The sequence below is a fragment of the Schistocerca gregaria genome, chromosome X (genome assembly GCF_023897955.1).
Source record: "Schistocerca gregaria isolate iqSchGreg1 chromosome X, iqSchGreg1.2, whole genome shotgun sequence".
NCBI classification, from domain to species: domain Eukaryota; kingdom Metazoa; phylum Arthropoda; class Insecta; order Orthoptera; family Acrididae; genus Schistocerca; species Schistocerca gregaria.
In genome coordinates this window covers 803,892,515-803,918,311 of record NC_064931.1, presented here as the reverse complement: position 1 = coordinate 803,918,311, position 25,797 = coordinate 803,892,515, and the positions used below count along the sequence as shown (strand labels likewise).

Below are 25,797 nucleotides of genomic sequence, written 5' to 3'. Positions count from 1 at the left end.
TTGCACATATCTTTCGGACATCTATGACTTCTTTCCACATCCCAGACATCACTCTCCATCGCTTCCATGGAACTTAACTAATGTAAAGTAATGTAACTGGAGCTAGAGCACACAATTTAAGCACTTCAATAGGATTCCTTGTGGTATCAGCCTCAATATGCTCACCATCCCTTGCACCCTTTGCTCAATGGCAAGTGATTGACAGCTTGCACTTGATCTGGATTCACTGGACAGGCAAAACAGTGAACAAAAGGAAGCCACTATAGTAAGTGCTCAGGAAGGTGAAATGGGCACTGTACAGCCAATTTGCTGTGTTCGATCACTGTGACTGCTCAGGAATCGGCGGGAATGGCAACATTTCACCCGGTAGTCACAATTTTCATTCTGCAATCTGTGGCATGCAGACAGTTCTGCATTGGGTTGAGTGCTGGTCGGTTGCAGAGCACCTCGGAGCCATTTGGGTAACAAGGGCAGAAGTCATGGAATTATTAAAGAGAGCAAGAAGAGATTGTAGCAACAGTATCTAAACACCATAAAACATTCCACTAAAAATAGAGTTAGTGGGGAGACCAGTAGGACGATTTCTGGGAGAGGTGAGAGGTGCCCGATGGTTGCTGTGGATTATAAGTTTCCAGAACAATCTGTGAGACATTGCCCAAACAATGGCAAAACTTGCTACTAATTATCACCACCCCTACTCAAGATCCAGCTTTTTGATGCCACAAAGTGGCCACCGAGATTGGCAATTGGGTATTCAGTTCATTAAGAATGCAACTGTCCTTTTCTATGTGGGAACTGAATTTTGCATTATTCGTGGCTCATGGCACATCATTTGGCTATGATGTAGTCAATTACAGCAGGCTGCAGCATCTCGTAGTGCATAGCAAAGGAATCCTCCTCACCCCCTTTTAACTTTATATGGATGTCAGAACTATTTCTCGGCTCACAGAGAGAAAGTATTGCAATTAAGTGTTACTGTGTTTCATATAGATATTAACAGTGTAATGTCAACAACAAGAAGTCTTATGTAGTGTCCATTGTGTGTGGATGATTTCCCTGTCTTTTACCTTCTGTTCACCACCCACCACAGTAGTGAAAGTGCATATACCACTTAGGTCTGCTGATAAAGAAGAGATTTGAAGAGCATGTATGATGAGATAAAGGAAATTATTCATGTAGTGAAAGGAGATTGTTACAGTTGACTGGAATTTAGTAGAAAAAGATAATAAATAGTTCACAAATATAGTATGGGGGAAAGGAATGAAAGAGGAACCAGTGTGGTAGAATTTTGTACAGAGCATAATTTAATCATTGCTAAAACTTGGCTTAAGAATAACGAAAGAAGGTTGATACTGAATTTAATTTGTGAAGGGAGAAAATATAAATATGCAGCAAATGAAGTGGGCAAAAGGGAGTACAGGCGTCTAAAAATAAGATTGACAGTGAGTGCAAAATGGCTAAGCAGGAATGACTAAAGGACAAAAATAAGCTACAGAAACACACCTAACTTGGCAAAAAGGGGATACTGCCTACAGAAAAATTAGAGCAACTTTCAGAGAAAAGAGAAGCAACTGTATTATTATCAAGAATTCTGATGGCAAGCCAGTATCAAGCAAAGAAGGGAAAGTTGGAAGGAATGTATAGGGGTTGTAAACAATGGAAATCAATGTGAAGGCAATATTATAGCAATGGAAGAGGGAGTAATGATACTGTGAGAAGAATTTGATAGAACAGTGAAAGACCTTAAGTCAAAACAAGGCCGCTGGAGTAGACAACATTCCTTAAGAATTTTTGATATTCTTGGAAGAGCCAGCAATGAGAAAACTGTTTCACATGGTGTGGAAGAATTATGGGACAGTTGAAAAAAGAATGTAATAATTCCAATTTCAAAGAAAGCAGGTGCTTGCATCTGTGAATATTACTAAACTATCAGATCAGTAAATTACAGTGGCAGAATACTGACACGAATCATTTACAGAAGAATGGAAAAACTGCTAGAAGCTGATCTCAGGGACAGTCAGTCTGGGTTGTGGAGGAATGTAAGAACATGTGAGACAATTCTGATCTTAGAAGATAGGTTAAGGAAAGGCAAACCTACATTTATAGCATTTCTAGGTTTTGAGAAAGCTTTTGACAGCGTTGGTTGGAATACAATCTTTTAAATTCTGAAGGTAGCAGGTGTGAAATACAAGTTAGTGAATGGTTATTATTTATATCTAGTACAGAAACCAGACTGCAGTTACGAGAGTCATTGGGCATGAATGGGAAGCATCAGTTGACAAGGAAGTAAGGTAGGGGGTTGTAGCCTACACTCAATACATTAGTCAGTCTTTATATTGAGTAAGCAATAAAGAAAACCAAAGAGAAATATGGAGAAGGAATAAGTTTAGAGAGAAGTAGTAAAAACTTCGAAGTTTGCCTATTACATTGTAATTCTGTCAGAAACACCATGGGACTTTGACAAATGGCAGCTAATTCTGAATGTGGAAAAATGTAAGTTAATGCAGATGAATAGGAAGAACAAACCTGTAATGTTCGAATATAATGTTACGAACATGCTGCTGGACACAGTCAAGTTATTTAAATATCTGGGTGTAACATTGGAAAGAGATATGAGATGGAATGAGCACGTGAGAACTGTAGTAGGGAAGGCAGATGGTAGACTTTGGTTAATTGGGCGAGTTTTATGAAAGAGTGGTTCACCTTTAGAGGTGACCACATATAGAACACTGTGTGACTTATTCTTAAGTACTGCTTGAATTTTTGGGATTCATACCAGGTCAGATTGAAGGAAGAAATTGAAACAATTCAGAGGCAGGCTGCTAGATTTGTTACCAATAGGTTTCAACAACATATAAGTGTTAGAGAGATGCTGTGCAAACTCAAATGGACATCTCTGGAGGGAATGCAATGTTCTTTTCAAGAAACACTATTGAGAACATTTAGAGAACTGGCATTTGAAGCTGACTGCCAAACTATTTTACTGCCGCCAACATACACTGCTTGTAAGGATCATTAAACTAAGATATGAGAAATTACGGGCTCATACAGAGCTATATAGACAGTTGTTTCTCCCATGCTCTATCTATGAGTGGAACAGGGAAGGCAATGACTAAACCCTGCGCCACATCCTGTATGGCAGCATGGGGAGTAGCTATGCAGATCTAGATTTAGGGCAGTTGAACAGAATGGACAGTATCTTGAAAGGAGGAAAAGATGAAAATGACTTCAATTGCATTTGGTTCTTCCTTGATTATGATATTATCAACATTGTCTCTAATTTTCAAAATTTATTTTAAAATAATGCTTTGCTTGCTTTATTGGGACGGACTGCAGTGCAGATACATTGCAAAGAACAGGCAGGTCAGGTCAGATTACAAGCAAATGAGGTTGGGAGAGGGGGGGGGGGGGGTTGCACACACACTGACTGTTTATCACATGACCCAAGTATTGTACTTCTGTCTGAAAAAGGCCACACTTTTTGAGACAACGCTTGACTCCTGCATCTGGTAGCACTCGAAAAAAGAGTACGCAAATTGGCAGTGTGTTCCTCTGTCGTGCAACCTGAGATGGCAGTATCATCAAGGTAGTTCAAACAGAACGGCACTTGCCCCCAGGGGGCTCACAGTCCTTTCGTGAGTATGTGCGTGGTGAGCACAGGGCCCCTAGCTATTGCAGCCTTTCTTCTTTCCAAGGCTGCATTTCCTTTCCCTTCCCCTCCTTTCCCTTCCCCTCCTTTCTTGTCTTTGCTCCTTCCCCTGTTCCCTCTCCTCTACCTCTCCTGGTGCCCTTGTTTATGTTGGCCCCACTATCCTCCTGGTTATGTTAGCTTTGCAATTTGGTTTTGTTGAGTAATTATCTCATCCTTTTGGCATTCTCTGGTCCCCCTCTGGGGTTTGACATCTATTACTAAATTTCTATTCCATACCGTGAGGCATTTGTGAAGAGCACCTTACCTAGTGTCTCCGGCGTGTGCCCTCCTACTTCTGTCTTTTCCTTCACATCGTCATCTGATGCTAGGGTACAGAGCCAGCACAGTAGCCAGCCCATGTGGTGGGTTCGCTATGTACCCTTTTGGTTGAGCCCCCTGAAAATACAGGGCTCACACTTCTGATACCTGAGCTGTGACCTCTTCATGTAAGCCTAGGAGTGGTTGCTTGTCATCCTGGAGCATCAGAATGCCCGGCAGTGGCTGTTGTGCCAGGCGGCCCTTGCCCAAGCTTCTTGCCAGGCCATGAAGGCCCAAGGGACGTCTACTGTCTGCTACGTCAGCCTCAGCCATATGGCGTTGCACGGATGCAGTAGGGAGATACATGTAGTCAACACACACCTATCCCCATTTTGCAAACTTTCCAGATCATGGAGCCACTGCTGTTGGTCATTTAGCTTCAGTTGCCTCGACAGGGCTGAGTGCATCACATACCATTCCTCCCACTAAGGAAAAATCCTTGGCAGCACTGAGAATTTAACCTGGGTCCTCCGCTTGGCAGCCACCTATGCTGACCTCCCAGCTTTGGAGGGGGACCAGTTTCAAATAAGCCAATAGTGTAATAAGGCTGATTCTATCAATAATCAGGTAGATAACCCTGGAAGCTATATGAGGGTGTGTTATCAGCTGACATCGTTGTATTTCAAGAATTAGCAACACCAGAAAATTGTAGCTTAATGCGGGATGATCTGTAAGGGAGCCATGTACAACTACGCCTACCAACCTACATACTCCAAAAGCCACTGCGTGGTGCATGCAGGAGGGTATGGTGTACCACTACTAGTCATTTCCTTTCCTGTTCCACTTGCTGATAGGATGAGAGAAAAATGACTTTATATGCCTCCGTATGAGCTCTAATTTCTCATATCTTAATTTCATGGTTGCTGCATGAAGTGGATGTTGGCAGCAGTAGGATCGTTCTACAGCCAGCTTGAAATGCTGGTTCCCTAAACTTTCTCAGTTGTGTTCTTCAAAATGAATATCTTCTTCCATCCAGGGATTCCCACTTGAGTTCCTAAAGTGTATCCGTAACACTTCATGCTGATTGAATCTACCAGTAACAGATCTAGCAGCTCACCTCTGAACTTGTTTCTTGTCTTCTTTCAATCCGACCTGGTGCGAATCCCACACGCTCGAGCAGTACTCAAGAACAGATCGTACAGTGTCCTGTATGTGGTCTCCTTTACAAATGAACCACAGTTCCCTAAAATTTGCCTTCCCTACCACAATTCTCACATGCTCGTTCCATTTCATATTGGTTCACAATGTTACACTCAGGTATTTAAATTAACATGGCTGTGTCAATCGGGACACTACTAATGCTGTATTCGAACATTTTTGGTTGTTTTCACTTCTCGTCCATATTAACTTATATTTTTCTACATTTAGAACCAGCTGCCATTCATCACACCAACTAGAAATTTTGTCTAGTTCATCTTGTTTCATGCTACAGTACTGATCTCTGACACCTCCGTGTACACTAAAGCATGATCAGTGAATAATCACAGACTGCTGCCCACACTGCCTGCCAGATCGTTTGTGTGTATAGTAAATGGAATGGTCTATCACACTTCTCTCGGACACCCCTGATGTTACTGCTGTCTCCAATGAACACTTACTGTTGAGGACAACCTACTGGGTTCTATTACTTGAGGAGTCTTCGAGCCAGTCACGTATCTGGGAGCCTGTTCTGTATGCTCGTATCTTTAACAGTCTGCACTGGTGTACCGTGCTGAATGCTTTTTGGAAATGTAGAAATGTGGAATCTGCCTGATGTCCTTCATCCATTGTTCACAGTATATAGTGTAAAAAAAAAAAAGAGCAACCTGAGTTTCGCACTAGTGATACTTTCTAAAGCCATGCTGTTTTGTGGACATGAGCTTTCCAGTCTGTAGGAAATTCGTTATATTTGAACTCGGAATATGCTATAAAATTCTGCAGCAAACCGAAGTTTGGGATATTGGTCTGTAATTTTGCAGGTCTGTTCTTTTACCCTTCTTATATGTAGAAGTCACCTGCACTTTTTTCAAATCACTTGGCTTTTTGCACTGGTAGAGGGATTCGCAGTAATTGCAAACTAAGAAAGGAGCCAATGACATAGGGTACTCTTTGTAAAAGAGTGTGGGGATTCCATCCGTACCTGGCAACTTACTCTTTCAGCTGTTTCTCTACGCCATGGATGCTCATAACTGTGCTATCCGTATGGGACTCTGTGCGATGGTCAAACAACAGTACGTTTGTACAATATTCCTGCATGAACAATTTCTTAAATATGTAATTTCAAACTTCAGCCTTGCATTTGCTGTCTTCTACTGCCAAACCAGACTGATCAATGACTGACTGAATGAAAACCTTAGAACCACTTAGTGATTTTACATAGGGCAAGAATTTTTTTGGGTTCTGCGCCAGATGGTTAGCAAAGGCATGATGATGGTGGTAGTTCTGTGCTTTGTGCATAGATCTTTTCACAGATGCATGAATCTCTACCAGTCTTTGCCTGTTGTCATTTGCATGTCCCCTTTTGAATAGAGAAGGCAACAGCCTTTGCTTCCACAGCATTTTCCGAATTATGTTGTAAAAGCATAGTGGTTCTTTCCCATCCATAATACAGTTATTAGGTGCATACTTGTCCAGATCACGAATTACAATCTGTTTAAACTTGAAGCATAATTCCTCTATGTCCATCATTCTGGAACTAAATGACTGCAATTAATTGTCTAAGTCAGATGCTAACAACTGCTTATCTGCCCTTTCTAGCAAAACCCTCTCTTATCCCTCTTGACTGATTTATTAACTTTCGTGACCATAATCACTATGATGACAAATGATGACCAGTTTCATAAGTGCTTGCTTCAAGGACTAACAATTGACTCGCACCGTAAACAGATGTGACTAAATAGATGGAAAAAATAATTATTGTTTGATTACACAATTGGCACTCAGTCACTGGAAAGAAACGCAACCATTAAATGTGTAGGAGTATGCATTTTGAGTCATTTGTTTGGGTGGGGGGGAGGGGGGGGGGCTGTAGGATGTAGTCACTGATAATTTATATTGGGAAAAGTGATCTCTTTAAGAGTGGGCTCAGCAACTTTCGCTGTAACAATTACTAATGTACATGACATCAGAATCAGTAAGTTGTTATACTCTGAAATGTGACCATTATCTAGCATGTAAAGTTTTTGCACATTAACTTTGTTTTGCAATGAAATTTCTACAGAATTTTAATGGTAGCTATTCCATGGTACCTGTGACAATATGGGAAATGTGTCCTCCTCTCTCATTTTTGTAAGAAGAAATGTTAGGGCCACCCTGCAGAAGTATGTAGTTACAGTCCTGAGACATAAACTCTTTCATATCTCCACAGTCTCTTTATGACAAACAGAAATACAGTCGGTTAATGCACAGTAAGGTGTTTAGATAGCCAACAGTTTGAGAATATTTTAGCTCAATGAGGAAATGCAGGGACAAGATGCCGAGTTTTTGGCCTGGCAGTCAAGGACTCTGGTTTTTACATTAAAAAACTCCAACTTTTCAATATAGTGCTCTTGTGGATCAACAAATGTAGTCCATCATTTTTCTGAATAGTAGGTTCTGTCTTCAAAGTGTGATTTAGGAAATTCTGGAAAATGCACTACAGCTGCCATAGCATCTGCATTTGGCTAGAAAAATTTTCAGGCCACAAATTACTTCCGATGTGTGAATAGATGGAATTAAGAGGGTGGTGTATATTCCAACAATTTGTATTTCAAAACAGTCAGTTTTTTTTCTTTTTAAGCCTGGTCTCATCTTTCATATTTTTTCGTTCAGTTTGTCTAGAAGACTGCCATAGTATTGGACAGTTTTTGTTTTTGCATCCCAAGAACACTGGCCTTCAGCTTTCAGCCAGTGCTTTACAGTTTCATTTTTTATGTGAGTTGATATATCCACATCTCATACGTACATACAAACAAATCGACACACAAGATCAGTTATATTGTGTTTAACGTGTCCTAAACACTGCTGGGAATTTTTTCTTAAAGTTTATTTTTGGTAAGTGTTCAGAAAATGTGACACCTATGTTGTACAAATGTTTCTCATTATTATAGTAATGGATGTCCATGGAATATAAATAATGGAAGCAGTGAAACTTCGTGGCAGATTAAAATTGTGTGCTGGACTGGGGATCAAACCTGGGAATTTGCCTTTTGTGGGCAAGTGCTGTACCAACTGAGCTATCCCAACACAGGTCAGGATCCACCCTCACAGCTTTACTTCCACCATTACATCATCTTCTCATGTCCAACTCACAGTTTTAATAAGGCAGGGAGTTTCAAATCAGCACACACTCCCCTGCAGAGTGAAAATTCATGCTGAAAATGGGAGTAGTACATGTAGCAACTTGCCATATTGTTGATGTGATGTGTTGAGTGATCTATAGGTGCATAATGAGACTCTTAAGTTTATTTGTACAACATGCATACACATACATATACATCTCCACAGCTGTGTTGTCCAGCCAGTTAAATTTTACTGACACTGAAGCACAACTAGGATGAGGGGTTATACCAGGTGGAGGGAATGATGGGAGATTGGTGCCGTGTGCGGGTAAGGGGGTTAGAGAGGAGTATGGTTGGTAGCTGAGAGGAATCAGCAAGTGCACGGGATAGTGACATGGTACCAGTGAACTCGGTCTAGTTTAGGTAGGGTGATTTGTTTGTGGCACACAATTATATCCTCATCTTCAATCCTCACTACATCCTGTCCCCCAGCCATCTCCAACCATGTCCCCAGCTCCCCACAATTCTGTCCCGCCACTCTCCTTTCCAGTCTCTCTCGTCCTTTGTTCTATTTCCCTCTCCCTTTCCACTCCTCCATGTCAATGTGCACCACACACAACACACTTCACTGTGCATCAGACAAAGCTCATCAGTGTCACATTCCCATTCAGTAACCATCCTGACTCCCTGTCTCGGCAATCAGTTATCTTTCTGTCTAAATGTACTACCTGTCTCCCCATCTCTCCCCTCAATACCCAACTCACACTGTCTCCCTTCACCCACTCTATCTGATTTAGCCTCTCACCCAATCCAGCTGCAGTACTGGTGCAACTAGTCCACTGTGACAGTGTAGCTGTGCAGAGAGAGAGAGAGAGAGAGAGAGAGAGAGAGAGAGAGAGAGAGTCAGTCTTTGTATGTGTATGTTGTTTCAGTCTTGTTTAGTTTTGTTCCTATCAATCATTCAATGCCTCAACTATATGGTGACGCATTTCCATTATTTATCTTTCCCGAAGCTAATTCTTTATGTAAAATGTTTCTTATGCAGTTCTCATGCCATCATATGTTACATGATCCTGTAACTTATGATTGTGTATGTTACACTGTTGGTGCTCTTATTCCAACTTGTCCTATGGTAATTTACACAGCAGGAATATTTAGCAGTACTTTCTTATTGTGGCAAGGGATGAAGTGGTAGAATTTTCTGTTAGGACCTAATGGCCTTGTTGGGAAGTTAAATCAGAATATGTAGTGTAGTCTATCTTGAGCGATGACACTAGTGAAATAATGTTACCTCCAAGCTAATGAAAATATTCAAATAAAATTTCTTCAAATAATTAGGTTGCTTTAACTTTTTCCTTGCTGTTTTCTGCAGTGATTTTCTTTTGTTTTAACAGGTTAATTGAAGTGGACAGTAAACCATGAATGATTTTGACTATGATTTTGTTGACGAAATGGATGATATGTCACCAGTTTATGAGGATTTGTATGTACCATCCACACATCTTTGGTATGAGGAAGATGATGGAACAGACAGTGTGAGAGTTACAGAACTTCTAGAACTCTGTATTGAACCTACATTAAGAGATGGCCTGAACCACATAGGCAAATTATTACTTTGGTGTTTTCTTTTCCGTGCCTCGACCCAGTGGGGTATGTTTATAAGAAAATGTTTCACTTGACAATCCTCACTATGTACATTTATTTGATTCTAATATATATCACATTTTCAGTGAAGGTTCCAGCACTGGTATGCCATTCTGTTTCTGCTGGAACTGGTCTGGTGATATTACATCACTTTTTCCACAGTACCATGTATTACATAATAGGATTTGCTACTGGTGCCTATTTCCTGCTGTTTCTTGTCTCATGTTTTTTGAAAAGGCATAGAGGTCCAATCATGGGAGTTGTTTCAGTTGGTTTTCTCATTATCTGGTAAGTAGAAGTTTCTGAAACATAATAGTAAAAGAAAGATTTTTAAAATAATTGTTTCAAATGCTCGCTCATTCATTTATCTGTTTTGGCCCTGCTTGTGCGCTCTCTCTCTCATATACTATTTCACTCTCACATAGTGCGCCTAAATCTAGGTGCAGTCAAATGATGATTGACATCCAAAGTGTCATAATTATATTAAGATTTATGTACAGTACAGTATTTCACAGCACAGTTCTTTACGGTTATAATAAAAGTCAGGTGATCAGGCTACACTACCAGCTTTTTTGTCATTCGACACTTCTTTTAGGAAGCTACTAACTCTGCAGACGCTGATAAATGAAGAGCATATTGTGTAAGTTATCTCCTAATATCCATAATGCAGTACTGTAATGGACATGAAGCAGGCAGCAGAGGGTTGTCAGTATGCCCCACTAAGCAATGTATTAGGTGCACACTATGAGTCTGTACATCAGTGGTTCCTGGGCATAGGCAGACACTGCAGAGTCATGAGCAGCTGTGACATCAGTGTGTATGGCGACATTATTTGCAGCTTCAGCTCAGCTGATTCAGGTATAAAGTTTAAGAACTGGCTTGCGTAAATAACCCAAAACTGTGGCAACTGAAATGCATTTTTATGGGAGTCCTCAAAGAACAGTTCAGATCCATGTCAAATACTAGTCAGAAAGATGTTCAGCTGGTTCAGTACTTTAAACTAACATCACTCCATCAGATACGTGCCAACGTCGTAGTCTTCTTTTGGGCAACTCAACAACTGTATTTATGGGCCACGAACAACCCAGTCTGCAGTATTCGGCAACTTACATCAGCTACTACTAACAGGCTAAGTAGAGTTCATCCATAAATGGAGCACCCTCTCCTTTAGCATGACAATGCCAGACCACACACAAGCACTGCAACATATGCAACAATCCAATGCCTTGGGTTCACTGTCACTGATCATTCTCCATACAGTCCTGACTGGGCCCCATCCAATTTTCATCTGTTTCCAGAATTTTAAAGGACACCTTCAGTTTGATAGTGATGACGTGGTGCAAGCAGAGGTGAGGTTGTGGTCCCGTCAACAGAGTCAGAGGTTCTACAGTGATGGTGTCAACACCCTGGTCTTTTGTTGGAAGGAATGTTGTCATTGCCAGGGTGACTGTGTTGAGAAATAAATCATGTAGGCTACAAAAAAATAAAGATGTAGAATGTTAATAACATTTGTTTTATTTAAAAAGCCTTAGAAGTTTTCACGTGGAAAAATTCATAGTCGCTACTTTCAACGACCCTCATAATGCTGGCCTGGTACCAATATAAACCATGCAATGGTACTCTACTGTACCACCAAAAGTTTGATCTGAGTAACACTGTACACAAAATTTTTAACACAGTGGATCTGCCGTCAGATGATTTTTAAGTTTTAACCAATCTATCAAACTGGTTATAAAACTTACAATTTCCTAAATTTAAATATCAAAACCACTGAAAAAGTTTAAAAATCTAATATTCCAGCTCTAATTTCTTATTTACTAATAATGGTGCATAAGCCAAAATTAACCTATTATTAACACAATCAGCTTTATGCTCCCAAATTCTCATTAAATTTAATTGCAAAAACTAAGAAAAGAGTGAATAATCTAACATTTCAGTAGTTAAAACTTCGTCTCGTAAAAGTAATTTTATTTTTACTTGGTGACTTTTTTTTGTTTGACTGCACTGACTTTATCATATTCTTCTGAAGTTTTGCTAGAGGATGCTGAAGAGTTCAGTTTTGACTGCCACTGTTGTGCCACTATCAGACTATTCATTGCTCTCTCTATGTTATGATTTATCACAAAAGTCTTCATAGGACCAATGAGTAAATAATTAATAGTCAGTGTGTTCATTTAGAATGAATTGTGAAATGAATGAGCTATAAACTGGAAAACAAGCTACTACCTTCCGGAAGAACAACTGCACAACAAATAGATAAAGTGAAAAGAAATTGTACCTAAGTCCATTTAACAGACTCAAACAGCAGGTTCAGAATTCGCTTCAAAACTGTCATAGAAAAAAACCACTGCTGAATGTACAAAACAAAACATCCTATTAACTACTATTTCATCTCATTACACAAGGTTATCTTACTGCTAATATTGTGTTCCTTCAGTGGCGACAGCACTGTACCCCCACCCCAGACCCCCTCCCATCGACTTAAGAAGCAATGTTCTACTATAGTTGTACTACTCTTTTCATTTACACTGGTGGGGAAAAAAGTCCCAACACCAAGAAATGATTAATGTTGAGTAATGTAATGTAGGGAATACATTGGTCTAGATACAATATTTAAACGATTAATGTTGCAAGTTTACAAGTTTATGTAGCTCAAGAAGTTCACAAGTTAATGTGGGTGTGAGAAAGCTATTGCAAATGAGGAATGCTGGTACTAATAACCAGTATAACCACAGATTGTTGAACGCAAGCATGCAAATGTGCATGCATTGTGTCATACTGGTGCCAATGTCAGTTTGTGGGATGAAGTTCCATACCTGTTGCGCTTGGTCAGTCAGTACAGTGACAGTTAATGCTGGTTGTGGATGACACTGAAGCTGTCGTCCAATGATGTCCCATACATGCTCAAATGGAGACAGGTCTGATGGTCAAGCAGGCCAAGGAAACATGTCAAAACTTTGTAGAGCATGTTGTGTTACATCAGTGGTACGTGTGTGAGAGTTATCGTGTTTGTAAACACCCCTTCAGTGCTGTTCATGAATGGCAGCATAATAGGTCAAATCACCAGACTAATGTACAGATTTGCAGTCAGGAGGTGTGGGATAACCACATCCTGCTGCTGCTGCTGTCATACGAAACTGCACCCCAGACCATAACTTCAGATGTAGGTCCAGTGTGTTTAGGTCACAAACAGGTTTTCTGCAGGCACTCGTCGGCCGCCTTTGAAGCTACTTGTAGCAGTCACTGGCACCAGGACAGAACCGGTTTTCATTAGAAAACACAACAGTCCTCCACTCCCCCCCCACCCCCCCCCCACCCCACCCATGAGGTCTCGCGTGGCACCATTGAAGTCGCAAATGCTGGTGACTTGGGGTCAGTGGAATGCACACTACAAGACATCTGTCTCTGAGCTGTTCTTGAAGTAGCCAATAGATAACAGTTCACTGAGTCACTGTGGTACCAACTACCTCTTGAATTGCTGCTGTTGCAGATGGAGTGCAATGTGCCACTGCCATATGTCGAACCCGATGGCCTTCCCTCTTGGTAGTGCCACATGCCATCTAGAGCCCAGTCCTCTTGCAACCACACCTTCCTGTGACCATTGCTGCCAGCAGTCGTGTACAGTGGCTACATTCCTGCTAAGTCTTTCTGCAATATCACAGAAGGAATATCCAGCTTCTCATAGCTCTATTACATGATCTCGTTCAAAGTGAGTGAGCTGTTGATAATGGTGTCTTTGTTATCTTAAAGGCATTCTTGACTAACATCAGTTTACTATGTCCAATCTCAAAGGTAACTAACATTAATGACCGTTACAGTGCATATGTAAAGCCAACTTGATTTGCATCATCATGAAATGAAATGTCGTGTGGCTAGGGCCTCCCGTCAGGTAGACTGTTCGCCTGGTGCAGGTCTTTCGATTTGACACCACTTCGGCGACCTGCGCGTCGATGGGGATGAAATGATGATGATTAGGACAACACAACACCCAGTCCCTGAGTGGAGAAAATCTGCGACCCAGCCGGGAATCAAACCCGGGCCCTTAGGATTGACAGTCTGTCACGCTGACCACTCAGCTACCGGGGGCGGACTGCATCATCATAGAGCTGCTGCTCTTACCACTCTTATGTGACTGGCAAGTTATTTGAATAGGAGTCATCTTTCAGATGTAGACACATACCTTCCAACTTCTGTTTGTGTCGCACAACTCTTTCTTGGTTTTTGGGATTTTCTTTCTATCATTGTATGTAATGGATGAACTTAATGAGTGCCATCCCCATAACTTGAATGAGTGATACCAAGTATACAACTAAATTAATGATTAACAGAAAAGTTTTCTGGTTATGTACCTCATCATATTGTAAAATGACTGTTCCCCAATCAAACCGGAGTTTTGGCCACAGTTACAGTGGCCTCCTTCTGGCACTACTGATGCATTTTGTTGTCCAGGGTTGATTTTATTTCATCTTAATATTCTATTGAGTGTTGACATATGTTACAATTTTAAAATAGTTTAACACAATGAAACATAATCCATTTCTTATAGTAATTCATATATGCTGAATACAGAACTGCAGTCAGATTAGCTCTGGCACGCCAGGGAAAAAAGTTATGTACACGTGATGGTTATCAAGGAAAATGCTATTAACTATGTTGAATTGCGAATGTGAGAAATTTTAGGGAAATTAATGTGCATACTTTGGGATGAAAACACTAAATATTATAATTAAAAATTGAATTATGAATGTTTATTTCCCTCTGAAATGAGTCAGGGACACATAGTTGCTTTAAGATTGACAATGGCTTGGTTCGAAAGTGTGTAGAGCTTCTTTCCAACTGTGAACGTCTTTCATTGCTCTCTGCAAAAACCACAGTAATCCCTTGTCATGTTCAGATTGAAGCAGCCTTGATATCTTGTTTCCGTGGTGGACATCTTCTGGTGGAATCTTTCACTGTGCTCGTCACTCACAGCTCCCATGTTTGACAAAAAGAGGTGAGATGCAAATGCAAGAAATGAATCTTTAATGGCATTTGGCAACCGAGGTGCTGGAAGGCTGTCAGCAAGTTTTCCACAATTTCTGCATAGTTGTCTGCTCTGTGGTTCCCAAGAAAGTTGTGCACTACAAGCACAAATACATCCCAAGCTGCTAGTTCTCATTCCGTGAGCTCTAACCTTAATTGTGGACCTCAAATCAACTTTCGTATTTCTGGTCCAATGAAGATTCCTGCTTTCAATTTTGTGTCGGTTTTCATCTTTCCAAACTAGCCTTTTAGGTACTGAAAACCACACTTTGTTTTATCCATCACTGCAAAAAACTATTTCATGAGGCCCAGATTGATATGGAGTGGAGGTAGGTAAATCTTATTATGATCTATGAGAAGTACATGTTGAATGTTGTGCTGTCTGACTACGGGTAAATTTCTGGGTGGCCAGCTTTTCACTGTGTAATGATTCTTGTCATCTTGACTTTTCCACAGGCAAAGAAAGCACATGTGCATTGTATACCCAGTCTACAATCCTAATTGGGCGACTCCAACCTTCAAATCAACATAGATATTTCAGTTATGCTCAGAGTACTTGTTCATCATCAAGAGAGTGTTCATTGTTTCATAAGTTTCCTTCGTTCCCATGGCATAAGCAATATGAATTGATGGTTTCTGGTTGCCATTGTGTAGTAGTGCAGCTTTGAGACTACTTGAGCTAGAGTTATTAAATTTTCCACTCTTCTGCAGTGTATTTGTTATCTAGTTCCTTTGTGAGTCCTGTCACATTATGATAGAAGCAAACACCATGTTCAATAGCATAATATGCTACAAACTTCATGTGGCGATGCCGAAAATGTACAACTGTTGCACGTCTCTCAAGTAAGTTCCACTCCTTCAGTCTGGAAACCAGTAGTTCTGACTTATCTTTTGACAGGGAAAAAACATGAACCTGGTCATCCAGTTCAGCTTGGCTGATTATATGTGACTTTTCGATACCATTGTTGGGATCATGCATGTATTCCATAGCTCCAGCATCACTGTCATTACCTTCAGTATCACTTTCATCATTGCTCATTGCATCGGATGGAGGAGCAATTGGTACTGGGTGATCTGTGCCATTTGTCACAGGCCTTGGAGCATAGAGCAGACACAATCTGGATACATAATTTTTGACTTCTTGTTCTTGCTGTACTTGGAAATGTTGGCCAAGCAGAAATAACAATTTGAGTGGTGATCATTCTGCTCCCATCAGATAATGGGAACAGCAAAAGTCATTAGATTTCACTTACTGTTTAATGACTGGGTTAGGCTGAAGTAGCAGACGGTGCAAAAGAGATGAGGAGCCCAGGATTTTGCTTGATCTCCGATTTCACAATCGAAGTAATGTTTGTAAGCTATATGCCACTTTCTGGTCATGTTCTTGCACTGGTCGGATGTCATATACTTGCCACAAATATAGCAAAAGTAGTCTGTTCAAATTGCACAACTGGCCTATTCGTCTTTCGTTTATTGAATCACCATATACCGAATTACTGAATTGTCTTATAGAAAATCACTTAAATGCCTGTTACTGTGATTGTTGATTAATAAAACGCAGAATAGCAGAAACTATTCTCTAGTCACATTCGAATCGGAGTTATGGACAAACGGGGGAAATTGCATGGGAACTAATTTTAAAGAACACACTGGAACCTGCCTGCATGCTGTTGCTTGTGGACAAGTTAGAACTTGTCCAAGTCTGCCTGTTTCTTTTTACTACTGCACACTTATCATTCCACAGAAGCATGAACCAGGGTAACCTTGAGAATACACACACAATCGTAGATCAAACATGGTGTGTTGATGCAGCTAGATATTAACCCATGCACAGGCTTTTAGTATCATACGATCTCCAGCTATAACTTTAAATGTAGACATCCTACAACATTTCTGATGGCGAAATTGGAATCAGTGCACCCTATTACATAACTTGTGTTGTTTTCACCCATTAGCAAATTCACTGTTGCACACTGTTGTTGGTTTTGTGCAGGAAAATTTATTGTGATTGGTTTCCTCTGGTAGGAGGAGAGAGGATCTGCTGTTGTCTGCTGCTCCTTACAGTATGTGCCATGATTGGTAGCCATCAGCAAATGGGATCTGGACTCTTATTTCCTCAAACGGTACAGACATCACACAGTAGCAGTTACTTGTCAGTAGCACTCAATTTGAAGTTGTTTCTATAGACTGTTGGGTTCTGAAGGTTTGCAGCAAGGATGTTTCAAGACTAAGGCCATCCTCTCTTTTGTGTTGTTATAATGTTTTAGCGTTTCAGTAGAATCTCTGATCTTGCATTCCACTATCCCTACCGACTTCAACTGCAAAAGTGTTTTTTTTTTTTTCCTGCTGCTTTTCTGATATTCGACCATTAAAATTTGTTGTGCTGCCCAGGTCAAATGTAGCTCTCTTGCTCCAGGATGAATGTTACTACTTGCCTGCTGGTTTTGCTTCTGTAGACTTGTCCACACTCACAATCTACCTTGTACATGATGTGCAGTGTGCAGAGCATCTGTCTTATCCTTGGTGGAGCCTAACAAATCCTGCAGCTTGGGAGCACTGTAAAAGGTGCACTAGGCATCAAACTGGCTAAGGCGTTCATGTAATTGGTCAGTGAGAAATTTAAAGTAATGTAAGAGTACTGCTAGCTATGGTTTGTTGATGTTCTGTTGTGTATTCTTTTTTTCATTGCCGTGGCTGTGTGGATCAGTTTTGGGTTGTAACCATAGGCCAAGAACGTTGTTCAGACTTTTTAAGCTTATATTGTAAGCATCATTCGGTGCCACATGCAAATTGTTCACAAATTGATGACTGATTTTTTCTGTGCTGGGTGGTGGTGTAATTCAGCATGTAAATACCTGTCCATATATGTTAGCTTCCAATATACTCTGTACACTAGTGTATCATCCAATGCCCTCCCCTATACTCCACAACCCACACTAATATGATGAAAATTACAGTCCACACCCCATTCCATGACGACTATCAATCCAACATACACTGTACGGGGCAACAGAAAACAGCAGAAACCACTCTCTCCACAATAGGAGATCAATCATAATAAAGTTTTCCATGTGAGACTAATAATATCAGAAATTTTAATTGTGTCTTAATATCGTGGTCAGGAGAGGAACCACATCAAAATATGATGGACTGTGGACCATAAAGTACACGAGTGGACTCTGAAGGAGGCCACTGTAACTGTGGCCAAAACATTGGTTTTATATAATGATAGGTGTTTTGCAATATGGCATGGAACTATTCCTAGAAAACTTTTATGTTAACAGACTCTTTCTGTGGAAGCCTGCAAAATTACAAAGTAGCAATTATTTCCTTCCTAACAACATTAACATGTAGTCATTAAAATTACATATCACATCTATACTGTAGTGGCACAGAGGTTCACTGGTGGAGATAGGTGGGCATTACACATCAGTGACAGCGCAAAGGCTATTGACTCTCTTATTTGTTTCCCAGTGGTTTATTACAGAAGACTTGTCACATCAGGCGGGCAATGGGTAGTGGTTGTTGAACCCCTGGTCCATGGGGCATGGTGTGTGGGTGAGACATCGCCTGCAGTCACTAAGCCCAGCTTGACTCAGTGGTGGGATGACTTTCTGAGGCTAGTATTCCTGGCTTGCAATGTTGTGCCGGGTCAGCTGCTGCTGGGGTGGCTCGGCCAGAGGTAAGGCATGGTGATGGATTGCTGCGGTGTATGGTGCAAGCCTGGTGGACCAGCAGCTCAGAAGACCTCAGTTTAACCCATGACCCATAGGTGCTGTGACTGGACCCCTGGACGAGTGGTACTGTTATGATGGTAACCTCATGGTGGAAGCCCACACTACAGCAGATGGCAACTCAGTGACAGTTCGAAACCCTGGCAGCCAGTATTTATATGCACCTAGGTTAGCTTGTTGGCAAGTGGACACACCAACTGTCACATACACCACATGCTGTAATGTTCTGGGTTATGGTAATACCATTGGTCATTCACCAAACATTCATGTCGCTTTACTGAGACAGGCAGGATGGCAAAACACAATGCCTTTGGATATGGCAAGTGGTACGATTGTGTCAATGAGGAGAATAAGGTTGACTACCCAGTGGGACAACTTGCAGCAGAGGACAAAATGCAAGATTTCAATGTCTGCTTCACAACCCATGCCATCTGGATTCTTCCCACCACCAGCAGCTTTTCTGAGCTGCCCAGATGGGAGCTATCCATACAGCACATCCTTCTCTCCTTCAACCTCCCTGCCTAGACCTTAGACCTAAGGTAACTCGTTGTCCCCCTCTACCTGCACCCCCAGTTAGCCCACAGATGGCTCCCCACACACCCTTGAGCCACTAGACACTTCTCTCCAACCCCCTTCCTGCACTCCCCACCCCATCCTGCACTCCCCACCCCATCCTGCACTTCCACCTCGACCCAGTACACTCACCATGGGCCAGGAAAGAGCTATGTTTCTCCTACAAACTAGAGAGAAATTTCATTCTGAAAACTAGCAAAGCTAATCTCTGTACCTTTAGTTTACATACCTGTTGACGACGCAGCACTTGTATCCTTCTGTGAGTTGTCTCCTTTATTACTAAATAATTCGTTATTCTCAGCCAGAACATACCGTACATTATTAAGCCTATTGGAAATAGATATGCAAGAAACCTTCTTCTGTCAAACTCATTTAATCAGTGTTTTTTATTTTTATTTTTTTTACCTCGGAAAGATGTAGAACACCATTCAGAGGTGTAACATTGTTTACCAACTTGCTGAATGTGGCTTATGGGGATACATGTCAGTTCATATTTGACTCTTAATGCCAAAGCATTAATTTTACTGTCATGTCTACAGTGTCCCATCAGACTGTTCTATTTAACAGGATTGTTTCCCTAAAGACATATTTTAAAGTGTATTATAATTTGCAATACTAATCAACAGATGGATTTCCTGTTAAATGTTTGCTGTTTGTGAAAGATTTTGTGATATTCTATTCTTCACCTAGCCTTAGAATGCCAATATAGCTGATTATCAGAATGTTGCAAGAATGAACAGAACAGACTAGTTTTAAGTTTTCATCTGAGGACATGATTTGTGCAACCTTTAACTGTTAAGTGTTTTTAATCAGCCAGAACTCAGCACTGAGGACCATATTTTAAATGTTCATGAAACTGTTTTATTTCGGGGTCTGCTCTTTCTTAATAAATTAATCTCTGAAAGACCTAATATTAAAGTGCATTAAACCACTGAATGTTTTGAAATTCCTCCACAACAAATTGTTAGGGGTGACGAGAGGCCTTGTCTCCTGCAGTTCTGTAAACCATTCACGAGATCTAAATTGACTACGACAGTGCTGTTTATAAATCTGCTAAGACCTCATGCCATTGTATGCTAGACATTCCTCCATGAGAGCATCATACCACGTACGGATGATTATCAGATGTAGTTTTGCGAGACAAACCGATTTTTTTTGTGGGATGTTCAGATCTGTAGGAGTGCCATGACCCACCATACGTAAGGCTTACACCGGATACCATATGTCCCGACTTTTGCACTCTGCTAATAATTTGAAATATAATGGGTGTTCACTTCAAAAATGACTAAGTACATTAAAGTTCTGAAAAGGAAGAGTGGAAAAGGAAAGACACTCACCTACAGCTTTGGTGTTGGGTTCATAATACACAAGAGGTACCAGGATTGCGTGACTGAAGCGAATAGTAGGTCAGAAAAGACATCAATGCCACAATCCAAGCAGGAGACAAAAAGTATACAAATGTAGATTGACAAGCACCTACTACTGACAAGAATAGGAAAGGCGAGAAAGTAGTAGACAGTTTTCAGGAGATGCCAGATTAGATACACTGAGAAGTAAAGAACTTGTTGGCAGTTACAGTACACAGATTGGAAGGGAGACCCAACATACGGAAAAGTGGGCAAGTACCAAGCTCATCAGAGGACAAACAACAATGAGGAAAGATTAACTGAACTGTGTCAAGAACACAAAATGAGACTGAGAACAACTCACATAAGGCCCAACTGAGTAAGAAGAAGACAAGGACAAACTCGTGCACCCATCTTGGGGAATTCCGTATGACCACTTCACAATCAGTTGGACAAACGCCAAAGAGATAGTGAACACCAAGGTCGGGAAGAACTCAAGAATAGAATGAGATCACTATTTCGCTGAAGTCAAGTGTCATGGGATTCCAAACAGGGGTAAACGGTGACAGATGTCTAGAGATATTGGAAACATAAAGATAGACAGGTACAAATGAAGATACAATCAGGCCAAATACAAGGAAAGAATTGCAACTTACTCTGAACCAGAAGATGTGAAGCTGAACATGGGTACACAGGCTGAACTATGGGAAAAGGAAGGAAAGAAAAACAAGCACTGGTGGTTTAAAAATGACAAAGCAGTAGAGAACTGCAAAGAAGCCTGGAGAGGCTGGAGTTGCAAGAAGAGCTGAGAAAAGTTGGAGGTTTTCATGGGAACAAGGAAGGAAATAACTATAACAATAAAATGGACCAATAGACACAGGATGAAGCAGAAAATGGATAAGATTGAGGGAACAGCTTTGAGAAAAACAACAGTAGAGATTTTTTTTAAGAAATTCAAAGAGAGTCTGACTGGAAACAGGAGCAGAGAACTGTTTGTAAGAGATAAGAAAAGAGAACAGGCCATAAGTGTGAAGGAGAACTGAATGATACTTGCAGAGCACTTCCACAATCTGCTGAACTGGGAACCAAGTGAAGACAAGATGGAATTGGGGATGGACACAACAGAGTGAGTCATGCCTTCCAACAAGGGATGAGGTTGCACTGACCATAAGTGGTCTAAAGAATAATAAGGCAACTGGACAAGATGGGATAGCAGCAAAGATGATAAAGTGAGGAGGTGATAGGCAGTAGACAGCATGTTTATCTACGAGGTTTAAAGGACAAAAAAAAGTTACCAGAAGGATGAAAGAATGCTATAGTGCTGATATATATTCCCAGCTGCTTACAAACATCAAGTAACTTAGCCTGCACTTAAGAATAGCATTCACAATGGGCTGCATTGTTTCTTCTGCACTATTTTACAGAGCAGTAAACAAATACCTTTAAACTAAGCTTGCTTATTCCCTTTTCATTTCTGTGTCTGTTATGTTAAACCTATTATCAGTTGCCTTTAAGAACTGAAGCAATTAACATCCAAAATGAGATTTCTGTTATAACAACAAAAAAGGTTGGGTAAAATGTATTGATTCCTTGAAACAGTTTTGAGGTTAGTCTCTAAAATGCGTAGAAATACCATTAATTTATGATGAATGTGGACAATACATGATGGCTATCCAGAAAGTAACACGTTTTGGTCTATCACGGCAATGTATGGGTCCGCAGCTGTCATCTTGGTGCCGTAACGTTTCTACACTCAGTATGCGTCCAGCGGTGGTAACGTGTGGTCTGTGTCACTGCTACTTTGCTTTCTGTGACATGTTAAAATGTGAGCTGCAATAGTGTTTACCGAAAAGGAATAATGAGTAAAAGCTGAGTGAAGCAATGGTGCATTGATTTTAAAAGTGGGTGTACCAATGTTTACGATGAGGACTGCAGTGGTAGGCTTAGCCTTGTGACGGACAAACTGATGATGAAAATCTAGAACAAAACTCGAGAAAAATGTTCTTGCTTGATTATGGAACTTTCGCAACATGTTCCCCAAATTTTACAGAGTTTGGTGCATGAAATTATGGTGGAGAAGCTTGGTTACTACAAATTTTTCATTAAGTGGTTTCCCAAAATCCTGAAGGAACACCATAAAAAACAGAGACTTGCTGCAGTACTGACCTTGCTTGAATATTAAAAGAAAAATGGTAATAAAGCTATCAAACGTATTGTAACTGAGGTTGAGATTTGGGTGGAGCATGTCAGTGAAATAAAAAGGCAGTCAATGGGATGGGGGTACAAATTCTCCTAAGAAAACGAGGAAGTGTTTGCAAATGCTGTCGGCAAGAAAGATGATTGTTATAGTGCTTTTGGACTAAGGTAGTAATTCTTGTTGATTAGTGTGAATATGGCACAACAATAGACTCACAGAGGTATTGCCAAAGCTGACAATATAAAATAACTGTTGGGAGAAAACTTAGTGCAAAAGTTTTGTTTTTTCATGACCATGCCTGTCCACACACGACCAATTGTACTCGTAAGCTCCTATGGCGTTTTGGATGGGATGTGTTTGACCATTCACCATAAAGCCTGGTTTTGGTGCCGAGCGACTACCAGTTCTTCAAGACATGGTTCGTTACAAAATGCTTTGGTACTGAAGCTGAACTGTACGCTGGTGCAAACCAGTGGTTGCAATCACAGGTGGCAGATTTATACAGATACAGTACTGAAAAACTTATGCCATGTGCCTCAGTTTGGATTGCAATTATGTAGAAAAATAGCTTAAGAGTGTACCTTTAAAATGTGTGTAATGTAATTTGGTTTTTCCATATTGTTGATTTTTTATTTAAAAATATTTGTTACTTTCTGGAAAGCCCTTTTACATCCCTGTTTAAAGAGGGAACTAAATGTAAAATTATACTTTATTTCTAATACAGTAAAACTTCTTTTCACCAAATCTTTGGGGACCCAAATAACTTTTCCTTAAAAGGGGGTTTTGCCAGATTACATGGAAAGTGTGACACAGAATCATAATTGAAGCATATTTTGGAGATATAAGTGCTATTTCAGTACAAAATTACCAATATCCTGTGCTAAAAATTTAAATGCAGTAAATATACAATTACTACACTTTTCACAGAACACATTCTTTATTTTTTTTAAATCAAGAACTTTTTTTTCCATCCTGCATATTGTTGTGAAAGAAGTTGCCCCAATAGCTGGTTAGAATTTATTCATCTACATTAAGGGAGGAAAAGAAATGCCTGATAGTATCAGTTCCTTGTGCAGCTGCAGCAGCAAAAACTTGGCCCAACACCCTCCTCCTCCTCCTCCTCCTCCTCCTCCTCCTCTTCCTCATTATCATTGCCAGCTTCTACCTCTATCACTTCATAAGCATTTTGCTTGCATAAATCTTAGGTGTGGAAGTCAAGACATCACCACAACAATGTCCTGGAATGTTACATTTTCAGAAATATCAGTTTTGCTACTCAATCTTACTTGTGGAACAATGTCATCTTCAGAAGCAAGTACGGTCAAGATTATTTAAAGACACAGTAACTACTTTATTATTCGTAAATCTGAACAAGCACATTAGCACAAGTAACATCAACATTAAAGTTAAGAGTGTGTCAGAGAAACTAGCTCACAAAGGAGTTCCACACATCGTTCCATTTCTGTGGGAAAGTCTTGCCTGTGCAAAAATTGATCCCACTTGACAGTGTCATTTCCAAAATTCAGTGTTATTGCCATTGAAATTGCCACATAGTACCCACCCTCTTGCAGTGCGGAGCATTGTGGAAATCAGGTGTGAAGTACTAAACATGTAGTGTGTTATAAATCCAGATGCACATAAGAAAAAAATAACAAGTGTATACAGATGCAGTATCAATAACAAGGCATAGGAAAGTAAAAATTAAATATCTAAATACCCATTCAACAATGTTAAACTGCAGTTAATCTCTCTCACAAAAAAACACTATAGATCATTTAATGATACACTCACAATACCACAGCATGAGTAATTTAAGTTTGACATCCACACAATATGATTGCAATAATATAATAAAAAGATAGGAAGAACAAAAATTGTTTGTGAACACATCCGCTGGTTGCTGTATGGCATAATAAAACACTTAGAGCTATTCCAGCACATTGTCTAGCAAATGGGCCGCTGGTCTGTGCCAGCAGCCATAGCATGACTAGGTTGCATCAGCAGTCTCTGCAGCATAGACGTCGTCTGGAGCTGGCAGTTGCTGCTGCACACATGTGAATCTGTGGAGTCATCCTGAATATTGGAAGTAGCCTGTGAATGTCGTATTGTGTGCCTGTCTTGCAGTATGCATGCTGCTTTCAGCCTGTGTACTGAAACTGTAGACTTTTTTTTAATGTGTCTTTCACACCAATACAGGAATAACAGAGATCAAAGTTTAGGAATGGTTACTGACAAAAGAAAGAAATGTCCGTTTAGACGATAACAACAAAATCACAATTACAGTGTCTCACAGGTATGAAGACTTGACAGTATGATGGTTCCAGAGTCTGACAAAGTAACACCATTAGGATCTTCTTTTATGGAAAATGTTCTAAGTCCAAAGCTATCCAGAAAAACACCAGTGATTGAGCAGAAAAGTCTGTCCTGGGTACAGTCTGATTGCGCCAAGGGAATGACGGTGAAGGCTGAATACAGTGGCATTGGTGAGCTTCGTGAGTGTCATAAGACGATGGGGTGAATAGTGCCGCGCCCCCCCCCCCCCCCCCCCCCCCAAAGGCTAGGAGAGGCTCTTGCAACAGGAAGAACTGACTTGTGTAGCTCTAGCACTGACTTTTATAGTGACCGGTGGTGCAATACGCGTGGCAGTGTTTTCTGGTCACGTGTGTGGTGGATGTGAATAGGTCCCTTGGAAGTGATGGCTTCTACTAGTGCTGGTACAGCCTCCTGGTGTCCATCCATTACTGCGACAGGGCAATTCCGCGATGCTTAGGTGTGCAGGGGCCACATAGGCTGCAGGCTTGGCCAAAAGGTTGCCAATAGCTTTTGTGGAGATCACCGGTGCAGCAGTTTTCTGTTGAGTGTGATGTCAAAAGTGTTGTCACCTCAGCATATCATTCTATATGGAACCGAATATGGCAGTTGGAACACTGACCTCATTGTATCATCCTTCAGCATCATGAAGTCACAGTTCTGCAGTTCTTTGTGTACAAAAACTTGCAGACTTCTGGCAGCTCCCCTGAATCTGGTAAGGCTG

The 25,797-nt window shown here is 40.7% G+C and overlaps 1 protein-coding gene across 3 annotated transcripts in view; it reads left to right on the top strand.

Moving 5' to 3' along the window:
* The window catches only part of LOC126298607 (protein-serine O-palmitoleoyltransferase porcupine), a 150,423-nt gene that overhangs the window by 2,541 nt on the left and 122,085 nt on the right, over nucleotides 1-25,797 (top strand). For 2 of the 3 annotated variants that reach the window (XM_049990008.1, XM_049990007.1), the window contains exons 2-3: nucleotides 9,642-9,897; nucleotides 9,978-10,179. In XM_049990008.1, coding sequence (XP_049845965.1) covers nucleotides 9,666-9,897; nucleotides 9,978-10,179 — 434 coding nt within the window. In that variant the 5' untranslated portion in view covers nucleotides 9,642-9,665. Of the gene's footprint in view, nucleotides 1-9,641; nucleotides 9,898-9,977; nucleotides 10,180-25,797 lie in introns of those variants that run through there. The other variant, XM_049990009.1, reaches the window with a different exon arrangement.